Consider the following 14150-nt stretch of genomic DNA (forward strand, 5'->3'; position numbering starts at 1 on the left):
TCAATCATACAAGCGTTGTATGAAGTGTTTAATCATGCTTTACTCTATGGTTTGATTAAGACTCTTTAAATATGAAATAATTAAGTGAATGCAAAAAGGTCACAGCGAAATTGTTTAGTTATGATTTCTCTGAAAGTGGGAGGAATACGTTGCGGCAGAGTGACGTCACAATATCCGCCTGAACCCAAACAAATGTCTAACCTATAATGTCGTTTAATACTTATCAACTTAAATGAGTTTTGACAGCTAATTTAACAGTTAAATATGCCTCATACCTTTATATATACGTTAAGACATGAAAACATACACACATTGTACATATTATTTCTTATTTATTTATTGTTTTTGGAGACAGCACCAAAACAATTTTTCTCTGGTCTTAAAAGAAGCGTCTGCAACATCCTTTTGGAACAAGCTCGTTGGCAGGTTAGATACATTCTTGGCTCAGTTATGATAGCTAGTGATAGAGATGTCAATCGCCCCCCCCCCCCCAAGACTCGGAAATACATTTTGGGGGCTATCTTCATCAAAAACCACCTTTTATGTATTATCATATAGAAAAAAAAATTGTCCTCTCCCTTTTGATTTTGAAAAAAATACATTAGGCCTACCTCATTCCCTAGTTTTCATGAATTAACGTCACTGACTGGTTGTATCCAGTACTAGGTGACAAATAATATAATTTTGCTCTTACAAAAAAAATCTGGCTGAAAATATAAATAGATACTTTAAAGGTACCCACTTCTATACTTCTACGTTGGTGTCCGTCTATATTACGGTTATAAGCATGGGTGTACACGCCTACCAACAAGAAGGAAATCCAAGCCCCCAAGACTGAAACATATCTGTGCTCAATAATGTTAATTTTTGTGTAGTCTCCCCAGATATGGACTGAGTGGATATGTATGCATTCACCCTAGACATTTAGGGGCATTAGTAGATCTAGCAGCAACACACAAAGATATATATACTTTTGTCCTGATTTAAATCAATTAATTTGGTCTTTTCAGGCTATACTAATGAAAATTAGCTCTTTCCCCACTTGGAAGATGCATGCTTTCAAAAAGACATGTAGATTGCTTTAGATTTTTTTTCAAATGTCCAAAAAAAGACACAAAAATGAGTCATGTAGGATAGATAGTCATGATAGTCAATGAGTCAGATAGTCATGTAGTTCAACTACAAAAATGCAAACAAAAAGCAACAGAACAAAGATACATTGCCTTTTCTGGAAGGCCAAACTGACTTTCAGTTGTGTTTTTTTTTCATCTTTGCTGCCACTCCTAAAACAGCTCACTTGAAAATCACCAAAAAAATTTGTTAAATTATTGTTATGACTAATTTGTTAAATTGGTGTCCTCTAATGCATGACGATCCTCAAAAAATCAAGCAATTGAGCTGGTTTTGGAGCTTGTTTTCATCAATCCATACTACAAAAATTGTTGTTTCTCCTTTTCATTTCTATGTTGCCACTCCTAAAACACCATAATTGAAAATCACGGAAAAAAATTTGTAAAATTAGTGTGTTACCAGAAGAAGAAAACTTCTGCAAAAGTCAAAAACACAAACTGAAAAGAATAAAACCGGTTGATAATCTTCATGTGATTCACCACAGCTATATGTCATAAGAAAATAAATAAAAATTGGATGTAGCCAATTTGTCCTGAAACGCACAATTCTTTTAGTGCCATTTGATTTTGAAGGGTCATCAATAAGTGCTGATTATTGAAAACTATACATATAACAATTACAAAAAAGATTCAAAGAAGTTGAAGGGAAAATGGTAATTAACTTTTGTGCTTTAACGTCCCTCGCAAAAAGGATAAATGCATATGTACCTCCCTGTACTGTCCACAAAAATCCAACACCCTGTATCACTTCCTTGTCAACAAACAGTGCAGAGTGCAAAAAAATTTATAAATATTAAAAAAGCTGGTAATTAGACTTTAGGCCAATCCATGGTCATCAGCAAGAAAAACCAAAACAACCTAGTCCATCCAGTCCTGTAAAGAAAAAACAATAGAAAAAAGGAAGTGCATTTCATATCAATACACTCACTAATGTAGTGATTAATGTGAAATATTTCGTGTTTGTGTTGACACAAAAAAGAAAATTCAAAGGAAAGCCCATCATTTTCACATGCTTGATAAAATGTACTAAAATATAACATCTCATGCTAAAATACAACAGCTCGTGAATCTATTAAACCTATCAAGTTCTTATATATGATGGCAAAATTCGGAAATTGAAAAGAGAAGTAGTAGTATATTAGAGGATCAACAACAACTACTTGTCCTTAAAACAGTCTATAAATGATGGTTTTATAATGTCAACATAGCACTGCTAAAAATATGTAAAGCACTATAACTGCTGTTGTTATTATTGTTTGTAAGCTACTTTCATCATAATCATTCCCCAGGCCATACCTTACTCTTACTTGATTGATTTTGAAGCATTCGCTGCATTCTCTCGTTTTGCATACTGAATGTTTGTTCGTCTTTCCATTGTGTTACTCCACTTCTGTTGTCCCTAAGATTGCACCAGCAATCCCTATCCCCCCCCTGTTCACTTTTCTGGAAAAACAGTTCACAGTTTTCATGATGCAAAGAAGATAAAATTAAAGAAACCATAGTTACAGCTAAAGACTTATGTTTAATTACCCTAGAATAATTTTTCTGCCAACCCAATGTTCAACAGCATTTGAAAATAATAATTATGATCCTCTAAATTTTTCCTTAGTTAAAAAGCCAGTCTTTAATTTTCTTAATTCCGCACAAGATTAAGATTTCCTACAAATGGGATTAAAATTAACTATGCCTTTTAGAAATCATTTCTGGAAAAACAAATTACTCTTCTGGAAATATCTGTTTGTAGCTGGGGGGTTGCCCACTTCAATCAAATTTTTCATTATGATTTGGCCTTTTTTGTTTATATTTGAGTTGGGAGGGGTTGCTATAATTAATTTTTCTTCAGGCACTACCAACCCTAGGAACAGCTCTGGGATCCACATGCAACCAAAATGGCCAGTGTTAACCCCACCCTATGATGGTAAACTATTGTGACTAGTATCTGGCCATCGGTTGAGACACCATATGACCAGCTATGACAGATAAAGGAAAACAAAGATGTGCCTTAAATATTGGAACCTTTGATGAAAATAATGAACAAATAACCAGATTGGTTAGGCAGATGAAATCTAGGCATATACTGTTAATCCAGTCACGCTTGCATACAGGGGACATACAGAACCACCTAAGATTGACTGACACCCCCCCCCAAAAAAAACTTCAGAAATGCCCTATAAATGCATTATTTTACAATTTTGACCCCCCCTCCAACCACAATATTGGAGCTGAGTTCATTGATAAAGAAAGTAACATTTTATTAAAAAGAAAAATTGAAACAAAATGGGATACAAATATATCATTTAGACTACAGATTAAGATGAAAAAAACAAAAACATATTGCTACTGTTATTTCCCAGAGTATTTTGCTTGCATTTTGTATGATTGTGCCTGCTGTATTTAATTGTTTGTTGTACAATTGTGCCCGCTATGTTTTTTTTTGTATGTTTGTCTAGGATGGGGTATAAAAAAAAATATATTCTTATATGTGATCTAGAAACAGTGCATAGTATCAGAATTATCAAACAAGAAAAATGACAGAGCACCATATCTACCCATTGACTGAAGTAATCTGAAAGAGGCCTGGAAACACTTCAAACAAGATACAGTACTAATGTTCACTAGGGCATTGGCCATAAAAAAAGTTAAATATATTATTACCTTTTATTCAGAGAAGGAAAAACAGGTAGACATATTCAAAACACTTCAAATAAAAGAAAAAACAAAGTAGATACTAAACCTGAAAAATTCAGTGAGCATATAGAGTCCTAGATCAGTGGTTCCCAAATGATTTTAGACTATGCCCACCTTGGCATTTTGTTATTCAAAAATTTTTTGGCCTAATTCAAATGCCTAATTCAAAATTAGGCATATTTTATACTAATGAAAAGTATTGTCTGAATCCAAGACCTTTCATACAATGTATGGCATCACTGCAATACTATAATCTATCTTTTTTGCTCTTTAAATGAATGTGATGATATTTACATGAAGAATGTTTTTTCACAATTAAAGCACTAACGTATAGTAAGCCAAAGGGTGCATGTCCTACCCAACAAAATATTGCAATGCCCCACTAGTGAGGCCTGCACCCCATGTTGGGAATCACGGATCTACAATGTCCCACTAGTGAGGTCTACACCCCATGTTGGGAATCAAGGATCTACAATGCCCCACTAGTGAGGTCTACACCCCATGTTGGGAATCATGGATCTACAATGCCCCACCAGTGAGGTCTACGCCCCATGTTGGGAATCATGGATCTACAATGCCCCACTAGTGAGGTCTACACCCCATGTTGGGAATCATGGATCTACAATGCCCCACTAGTGAGGTCTACACCCCATGTTGGGAATCATGGATCTACAATGCCCCACTAGTGAGGTCTACACCCTATGTTGGGAATCATGGATCTAGAATGCCCCACTAGTGAGGTCTAAACCCCATGTTGGGAATCATGGATCTACAATGCCCCACTAGTGAGTTCTACACCCCATGTTGGGAATCATGGATCTAGAATGCCCCACTAGTGAGGTCTACACCTCATGTTGGGAATTATGGATCTACAATGCCCCACTAGTGAGGCTTCACTCCATGTTGGGAATCACGGATCTACAATGTCCCACTAGTGAGGTCTACACCCCATGTTGGGAATCATGGATCTACAATGCCCCACTAGTGAGGACTACACCCCATGTTGGGAATCATGGATCTACAATGCCCCACCAGTGAGGTCTACACCCCATGTTGGGAATCATGGATCTACAATGCCCCACTAGTGAGGTCTACACCCCATGTTGGGAATCATGGATCTACAATGCCCCACTAGTGAGGTCTACACCCCATGTTGGGAATCATGGATCTACAATGCTCCACTAGTGAGGTCTACACCCCATGTTGGGAATCATGGATCTACAATGCCCCACTAGTGAGGTCTATACCTCATGTTGGGAATCATGGATCTACAATGCCCCTCTAGTGAGGTCTACGCCCCCTGTTGGGAATCATGGATCTACAATGCCCCACTAGTGAGGTCTACGACACATGTTGGGAATCATGGATCTACAATGATCCACTAGTGAGGTCTACACCCCATGTTGGGAATCATGGATCTACAATGCCCCACTAGTGAGGTCTACACCCCATGTTGGGAATCACGTATCTACAATGCCCCACGAGTGAGGACTACACCTCATGGTGGGAATCGAGGATCTAGCATGCTCCACTAGTGAGTTATACTCCTCAGGTTGGGAATCAGGGATTTGGACTGATACTCTAGTGAGTTCTACACCAAAGGTTGGGATTTATGGATCTAAAATGACACACTAGTGAGGCTTTACCTCATGGTGGGAATCATGGATCTACTATGTCCCACTAGTGAGGTCTACACCCCATGTTGGGAATCATGGATTTACAATGCCCCACTAGTGAGGTCTAAACCTAATGTTGGGAATCATGGATCTACAATGCCCCACTAGTGAGGTCTACACCCCATGTTGGGAATCATGGATCTACAATGCCCCACTAGTGAGGTCTACACCCTATGTTGGGAATCGTGGATCTACAATGCCCCACTACACCCCATGTTGGGAATCATGGATCTGCAATGCCCCACTAGTGTTGGGAATCATGCTACACCTGCTACACCTCATGTTGGGAATCATGGATCTACAATGACCCACTAGTGAGGTCTACACCCCATGTTGGGAATCATGGATCTACAATGCCCCACTAGTGAGGTCTACACCCCATGTTGGGAATCATGGATCTAGCTAACATTGTTTGCTTGGATTATACATTTCATAAAAGAAATCAAAATAAAATACAAAATTGAACCATTTGTGACAGGTCTGATACTTCTTGCTATACTGTCTGTAGTTTTGGAGACAGCTCAAATGAAATAGTCAGACATATTAGCCATTGGTTTGGAGTGACAAAATAAGAGACAGACTTAAGGGTTCTGTTCTTTGTGTAAGTTTGGTATGTCACTTTTTCTGCTCTCCTACAATTTTAATACACCATCAAAAGAAAAAAAATCTTTCTATCATTCTATAGCTGAGATTCAGTCATGTCTATCTACTGAGCTAAATTTTTGAGACTTGGTAAAAAGAATCTTTTTGGTTGCAACACATTGAAAATTGTTGAAAAAAGACCAATTTTTTTAAAGCTGCTACTGATCTGTTTTTTTTTTTTTTTTTTTAGCTTCAAAAGTTAAACATCACATCACTTAAACATCACTTTAGCTTCAAAATAAACAAACGAGCAAAAATGGGGTTTTTAAAGGCCAGATGAAAAGACTGAAAAAAACACGACAAAGCGAATATTTCGAGGGGACAAACACCTCTTTTCTTCAGCGCGAAACAAAAAATATAATCAATGCGAGTGCCGAAGAAAAAACCAACAAATAAAACGCGGAAAGTTAATGTGAACGTGAAAAAAAACAATGAAAAAAACCAAAAAATTAAAAGATGAATAAAAATCAATAAAAGCCAAAATTTTTAAGAATTAAAACCAAATACAAAACAATAAAAGTGTTGTTGCCTAACTTTTATTGTTGTTAGGTATTTGGTTTCAATTCTTACAATTTTTTGGCTTTTATTGATTTTTATTCATCTTTTAATTCTTTGGGTTTTTTCATTGCAGCTATTAATGAGTAAAAAAACATGCTCTGCTGTTCCAACTATCAAGTTGCATCAAAAGCCAAATGTGGTACCAACTAGGAAACTTCCAACTAGGAAAGATGCCAAGGAAAAGGCACAACAGAGATAACAAAGATACCACAGCAAAATAACAAAAGTAAAAAGTTAAAACAAGGATAGGAAGTGTGGGCCAAATTTGATGACCCAAGTAAATGAAAAAAAATATGCATTAAATAAACATCCAACTGATCATTCCTTCCTGGAGCACCTAGAAGACAATAGATCTCTGAGGTAAAATGGACACCATTTAAAACCAAAATTCAAACCATTAATAGCAGTGACTAAATCAAGAAATTTCAATGTTGATTCATCCCAATGTTGATTCAGATTTATATTCAACCATGGAAGATGAAAATAAACAATCTACACTCTTAGATAGAAAACCCTGAACCAAAAATACCAATGTAACAGCAAGAGTTAGATCCACGCTTGTTGGTTTGTTTTCGTTTTTCCAGGGGTGATTGTATCAAACCAGGGATCCAAGAAGATTGGGATAGGCTACTTTTGATCACAAAATCAAAAGTTCTAGTGTCCCTTTTTAAATGATAAGCAGATTGGAGGGCTACTTGTGTTTACAACCAGACCCTTCACAACCAATGTCAATGCCCATCCCCAAATAGGACCAGTTACAAGGTCTGGCAGACTTACTGAAAACTGAACAAACTTAACAGTAGACCAAAACAGAGAGACACTCAAACCAAACCCCCATCTCTGTGCCTATAACACCAAATGCTAAGTCTTCACAAGAAGAAATATAAAACATATTTCTAACAGTATTTGCTTGCATTTTATGTAATTGTGCCTGCAGTATGTTTATTGTGTTTCTTTTACTATTATATTTTTGTTGCTTTGCTCATTTCTGCTTCTTTTTGTATTTTTAGGCTTAGGTTTCTAATAAATCTGGTATGTATTCTGCAAAAATTATGATAATAAAACTTTGAACATAATATATATAAATGACAAATTGTGCACTTTGCCCTTAAATGCACTAACTATTTAATGAAGGAATTTTTGTCCTTAATTCTTTATATTTATCACCTGTGAATAGTAAACATATAGGATATACTTACTTTTCAGTTCCTTCAACAGCATCTGATAGTTTGTGAGAACTTGGTTCCAAGTCATCCTGCAAAAAGAAAATACCTATTGAGCACATACAAGGTTCCAAATACCATTCCAATTTTGGAGGGAAGGGAGGGGAATCTTTCCTACAGATAGGACCCTATTATAAGAACATTTTTTGGCATCCTTTTAATGCCTATTTTCTGTACTTTGGTTTAGGTCCTTCTGAAAGTGAGATCCCAGACAAGGTATTAAACCAAGCAACTTCAGCCTTAGAATAGGTTTAAGTTTGAAACTTTTGTTCTATTCCTAGTGTTTTAACACTTTGATCAAAATTACAATTCAGGGCTTGGGCAGCCAGAACTGACCAAATATAGAATTTTCACAAAAGCCAGCAACAAATGTTGACTTTCAACATCTGTCATACTCATTCTGACTTTAAAATCTACATAGATCATTGCTTGAACACCAACATAAGCAAGAGGATTTATCAGTAAGTAATAAATTGCTCTGTCACTGGGCCATCATCCCAAACCTGATCCAGTTAAATAGTTCCCCCATAATTTAAAATCTTCCCCTGAAACATTAAAGGGTATATAGTCTAGTACTAATAAGCTATAAGACAAATCCTTCTCTAGTTGCATGGTTGGCATGTAAAATCCTTTTATCTGGACACCTGTTTATTCTGATAGTAGCCTATCACACCTTCAAGTTTAATACTGATGGAGATTGGTACAGCAAACCCAGTTGCAGCATGGAATAACAACAAAAATTATCAACCTATTAGTATGAACCAGTGGTTGTTAAGGTTCTTGAAAAAATAATAAATCCTGCAATAATTAGATATGTTTGAAGCAAATAATCTCTTGCATAGCTCATAGCACATATTTTGTTCTGGAAGATCTGTTGATACAGATCTTTTCAAAAACTTTTAAGAAAGTTTGTCATGGTTGACTTGCAATTAAGCTATGTGCAGTCAAGCTTGAAGAGAAATCCCTGCTATGAATCCTTGATTATTTTTTTTCCCTGCAATCTCAATGTGTTCAGTTATTTGATGGCTCTGGTAACCATATTCTTCCTTCCTCTAAGCAAGTTTTGAATGGAGTTCCTCAGGGAAGTGTTTTGGGGCCTATGCTTTTTAACGTCTTCATCAATGATGCTCCATCCAATATCAGCAGTAAATCAATGCTCTGTGCTGACAACTAAAAGCTTCTTGGACCAGCCTGGTCATTTAAAGATAATGCCCTTCTACAAAATAATCTTGGACTGCTTGGTCAATGGGCTGAGGCTTGGATTCTTGAATTCAATGTTGCCAAGTGTCATGTCATTCACTTTGGCAAAACAAATCCTTGTTGTTCTTATTTTCTCTCAGGCAATCTAGTCTTCTCTGTAAATAACAAGCAAGATCTTGGAGTCACTAATGACAATGAACTAAAATTCAGTACTTATGCTAAGAAGTCTGCTACTGGTGCTTGTTCAACTCTGGGGTGATTAAGTATACCTTTTCCACTTGTTCCCCTGAAAAGTTTTGGAATTGTTCCCCTGAAAAGTTTTGGAATTGTTCCCCTGAAAGACATGTCATGGAAGTGACATCCAGCATGCAGAAGCTTCTATGCAAGACTACCCTGCAAGACTAGCAAAGCTGAAACTCTCAACACTTGAATACAGGAGAAATAGAGGCAATGTCATTCTAACCTACAAGTTAATGAATGCTAATATTCTCCTAGCATTATTTCCTTTTGTTGGTCCTAGATCATCAACTGAAACTTGTTAAGCAGTCTACCTCATCCAGAGTCTGCACTCAATTTTTCTCCTCAGGAATTGTCAATGGTTAGAATAAACTTTCTGAAGACACAGTTACTGCTGAATCTGCTGACATTTTCAAACAAAGGCTAGTTGCTGAGCGGTCCACTAGAAAGTATAAACTCAACTGGGAAGCTACTGATCATCCAACTACACCTGGTCACTAAACAACATAGAAAATTACTTCAATTGTTAATTCTGAAGCTTAAAAAGGAGAAATTCTTAGATTGCTCTAAGCTATAATTTAGGATAAGACCACACTGCCTTCCCAAGAATAGCACCTCTTCAGAAGGAGACATGCTAGAACAAATACGAGGAACATTTTTACCTTAAATTGCAGCTAGGAGCAATCTAAGGATTTCTCCTTGTAGAGCTCCAGAATGATAACTGGTTGTATGCAAGGTCCACTCATGACCAGGTGTTGTTCCATCTTCAGTAGCATCCCAATTGAGTTAACACTCTCTGGAGGACCAGCAGTAACCATTTCATTAGATAATTTGTTCCAGTTGCTGACAATACGTGTTGAGAAGAATTGAGTATGGATCTAGATATTGTAGACTGCTTGACAAGTTTCAGATGATGACCTCTAGTTTTTGAATTGGTACCAACAGTAGGAAATGATGCTGGGAGAATATTTGCACTCAATAACTTAAAGGCTAAAATGGCATCCCCTCTATTTCTCCTGTAAACAAGTGTAGGGAGTTTCAGCTTTGACAGTCTTACAGGGTAGGAAAGTTCTTGCATGCCAGATATCACTTTAGTTGCACATCTGCACATCTTCAAGAATTTTTATGTCTTTTTTAAAATATGGAGAGGCAAGAGACATTCCAACTTTAAGCTTAGGACACACAATTCCCTTATATAGACGACTGATGACTTTAGGGGAATGAGCAGAAATAGTATGCTTGATCATTCCCAAGGTTGAACTAGCCCCAGCACCAGACCTCTTAGCATGAGTGCTGAATTTTAGTTCATTGTCAGTTGTGACACCAAGATCTTGCTCATTATTTACAGAGGAGAATGGGTGGCCTAAGAAAAAATATGAGCAACAAGGATTCAGTTTGCCAGAGTGAATGACATGGCACTTGGCAACATTGAATTCAAGAAGCTAGGCCTCAGCCCATTGACCCAGCTGTTGAACATTATTTTGTAGCAGGACATGATCTTCAGAGGACAAAGCTGGTCCAAGAAGCTTCAGGTCATCTGCATAAAGAGTTGATTTACTACTGATAATGGAAGGAGCGTCATTGATGAAGATATTAAATAGTGTAGGACCCAAAACACTTCCCTGAGGAACTCCACTCAGAACATGCATTGAGGAAGAAAGAATAAAATTACCAGTCATAAAATAACTGAACACATTGATTTCACAAATAAAGAAAATCAAGGATCCAGAGCAGGGATCTTCAAGCTTTACTGTACATAATTTAATTGGTAGTTGATTGCAACACACTTTGTCAAAAGCTGTAGAAAAGTCAAGCAGTATCATGTCAGCAGGCACCTTAATATCAAGCAACTTGGTGATGTGATCATATGATTCAAGGAGATTGGTGTCAACAGATCTTCCAGAGCAAAAGCCATGTTGTGAACTGTGTAAAACATTGTTTGCTTCAAGGTGTTTAACAACTGTTGATGTTATGCTGATCCAGGTCAATAATTTTCAGCAAGGTCCTTTCTACCTTTTTTTAAAAATAGGAATGATATAAGCAGTTTTCAAGTCATGAGGTAGTCTAGAAAGATTTACTGATAATTTGAACAGCAGGGAAAGAGGTTGACACAAAACTGTACAACATTCATGTAGGATATGTGGGTGAATGCCATCTGGACCAGCAGATTTACTCAGTTTGACGGATGTAAGTTCCTTTAGAATCAATGTATCTGTAATCAGAATTGGTTCCATCTTTTGTGATACATCATATAAAGGAGGTGTAGGGCATACAATACTGGAGTTAGATGAAAAAACAGAAGAGAAACATTGGTTGAAAATTTCCACTTCCAGCTCAGGATCAGCAGCTGATTTAGGATATCTGGGATTATGTGTCTGCTACTACATTTTTGAGTGGCATAACACCAGAAAGATTTAGGGTTATCCTTAACTTCCTCAGCCAGTTTTTCCTCAAACTTTCTCTTAAACTCCTTTATTTGGTTTGTTGTTTGATTACAAAAGGATTTGAAGACTATATAATTTTCTGTGGTCTTATTTTTTTCTATAGCAATTCCATGCTTTGTGTTTTCTATTGATTAGCTTGCTTACTTTAGTAGTTAAAAAAGATAAACTTTTTGCCTATTTTGCCTAAAAAATTCTGGTGCATGACTTTTCAACATTAGGAATTATCATTTTTACATTTGACCAACTCTCCTCAACATCATCAGTAATAAGCTTTTTCCAGTTGACTTTGGCAAATTTTTCAGAGAATATTTTGTAGTTTACATATTTTTGTTGCCTAGAGGAAGGTTGCTTGGTAGGCAGACATAACTCTGAAATAATTACTACATGGCCACTATCACCAACACGTGTGGTTACTACATTCTTAACAAGAAGGTCAGAGTTACTGAGAATAACCAGATCAAGAGCGTTGGAGACTTGTCTTTCCCTGAAACAAGTAGGTTGTGAGATTGTTGGACAGAGGGGATTATCAGAGAGGGTAGACAAAAAAGGAGAATCTCTATTACAAAAACCAGATCCATCAATCAATTGGATTTCAGGAAGTTTAAAATCCCCCATAAGAAGATAATAGCTGGCAAATTTGGACATCACATGAGACAACATGGCAGCCGAATTAGATTCAGAGTCCAAAACACACAGAGCACTAAGGCTTCTATAAGAAAAACCCACTACAACTGAAATTATTTGAATGTGTATTTTAATCCACACAGGCTCAATTCCATCAGTATTCAGAGAATTGAATTGAATGAGACTAACATTTAGTCCATCTCTTGTATAAAGGCACACTCCTCTGTGGCAAAGTGGGGAATTCAAAGTAGAAAATAGTTGGTAACCATTGATTTTGATTTCATCAGGAGATAAGACTGACAAGGTATTTTTGGTGAAACTTCTGCAATTACTGCAATGTCCACTCCTTCAGATTTCATACAAAAGGAAAGTTCAGAAAGCTTATTAGGGAGGCTATCAACACTGGAGCTAAGGAACCTCATTCCCTGAGAGGTAGGAATCTGAGAGGAAGCAGGAATTAAAGGACTGGTATGGTTGTTGGATACAGCACTATGAAACAACAAAGAAGAAACATCAGGTAAGCAAGTTGTTGCTGAAGAAACAAGAGAAAGGTCACAATCAGACAGGCAAATATTATTATCATTATGTTCACTACTAGACTATTGAGAGACAGAATTTGGTGATGTGAGTCCATAAACCTTCAAACAATTAACAGAGGTAGAAGGAGGCATATACATTAGTGGAACATTGGAGTGGTTTGGGGGGATTGCTCTAACTGGCAAGGTTTTTTTAATGATGGCACCCTTATGAATTATCAAATCTGCCTCTCCTTTTGCTTTTTTGCATTTCAGCTCCTCAAATAGAGCTTTGTGCTTTATGCAATCTTCCTTAGGACTATCACCATAGAAACTGAATGATCCTTTTGTTTCAAAGGATTTCTGTATTATTTGCCTTCGAAATTCAGTTGATGGTACAGAGAAGAGAAGAGGGGCAGCTACTAGACAGTTGATGGCTATTTGAAAGTCTTTTTACTTGGGCTGGAGAAGGGAGCACCAATGTCAACTCCATAATGGCATAACAGATAATTATACAGGAAAACTGCATCATCAGTCTGGGTGGGGATACCATATGCAACAATGTAAAGATGTGTTTCAAAATACTCGCACTCTGAATGTTCTATCTGACAAACATCAGTTTCAGCTAATTGGGCTAGCCTACTGGAGGTTGAGACAATTTAGAAGACACTGTAGAAACCACTAGGTCCTGAATGGTTGAAACAGAGCAAACTGATTGTAGCAAATTTTCAATATGTGATACCTTCTTTGCAATATCACTAACCTGGGCAGAAATGTCAATTCACAGTTGGGAAAGTGTTTGGGTCAACTGACTAGTGGTGGTAAAATCCTTCTTAAGATCTTCCCTGAAAGATTTCAAGGAATTATCCATAACAGATACTAGCTTATTTATTATAGCTTGCTCACTATAGGGGGGAGGAGGAGGGTTAACTTTGCAGGCTGGAAATGACCAGGAACAAGTAAGAGATTGTATCATCTTGCTTAATAATTTATATTCTCCAGGGGAGAGGTCTAAACATTCACCACAAATCCACTTCTCACAAATATCACACTCTATGGCAGAGGACCCCTCACCCAATTCTGTAGAACAGGCAGCACATCTATCATGGCCTTTATACAACAAAAAGGATATACAACAGCAACTGGGAGGTGTGAAAGTGAATAAAGGATTATTGACCAAATCTGTGAGAAAGAACATTTATTTCTACCCATA

The 14150-nt window shown here is 37.0% G+C and overlaps 1 protein-coding gene across 1 annotated transcript in view; it reads right to left on the bottom strand.

Annotated features, from left to right (window-relative positions):
- Positions 1-14150, bottom strand: part of LOC148952747 (uncharacterized) — a 40571-nt gene that overhangs the window by 18409 nt on the left and 8012 nt on the right. The window contains exon 2 of the mRNA XM_089088067.1: positions 7894-7949. Within this exon, the coding sequence (XP_088944193.1) occupies positions 7894-7949 (56 nt within the window). The remainder of the gene's footprint in view (positions 1-7893; positions 7950-14150) is intronic.

The sequence above is a fragment of the Artemia sp. Qi Xiang Cuo genome, chromosome 4 (assembly GCF_049724085.1).
Source record: "Artemia sp. Qi Xiang Cuo chromosome 4, ASM4972408v1, whole genome shotgun sequence".
Lineage (NCBI taxonomy): Eukaryota > Metazoa > Arthropoda > Branchiopoda > Anostraca > Artemiidae > Artemia > Artemia sp. Qi Xiang Cuo.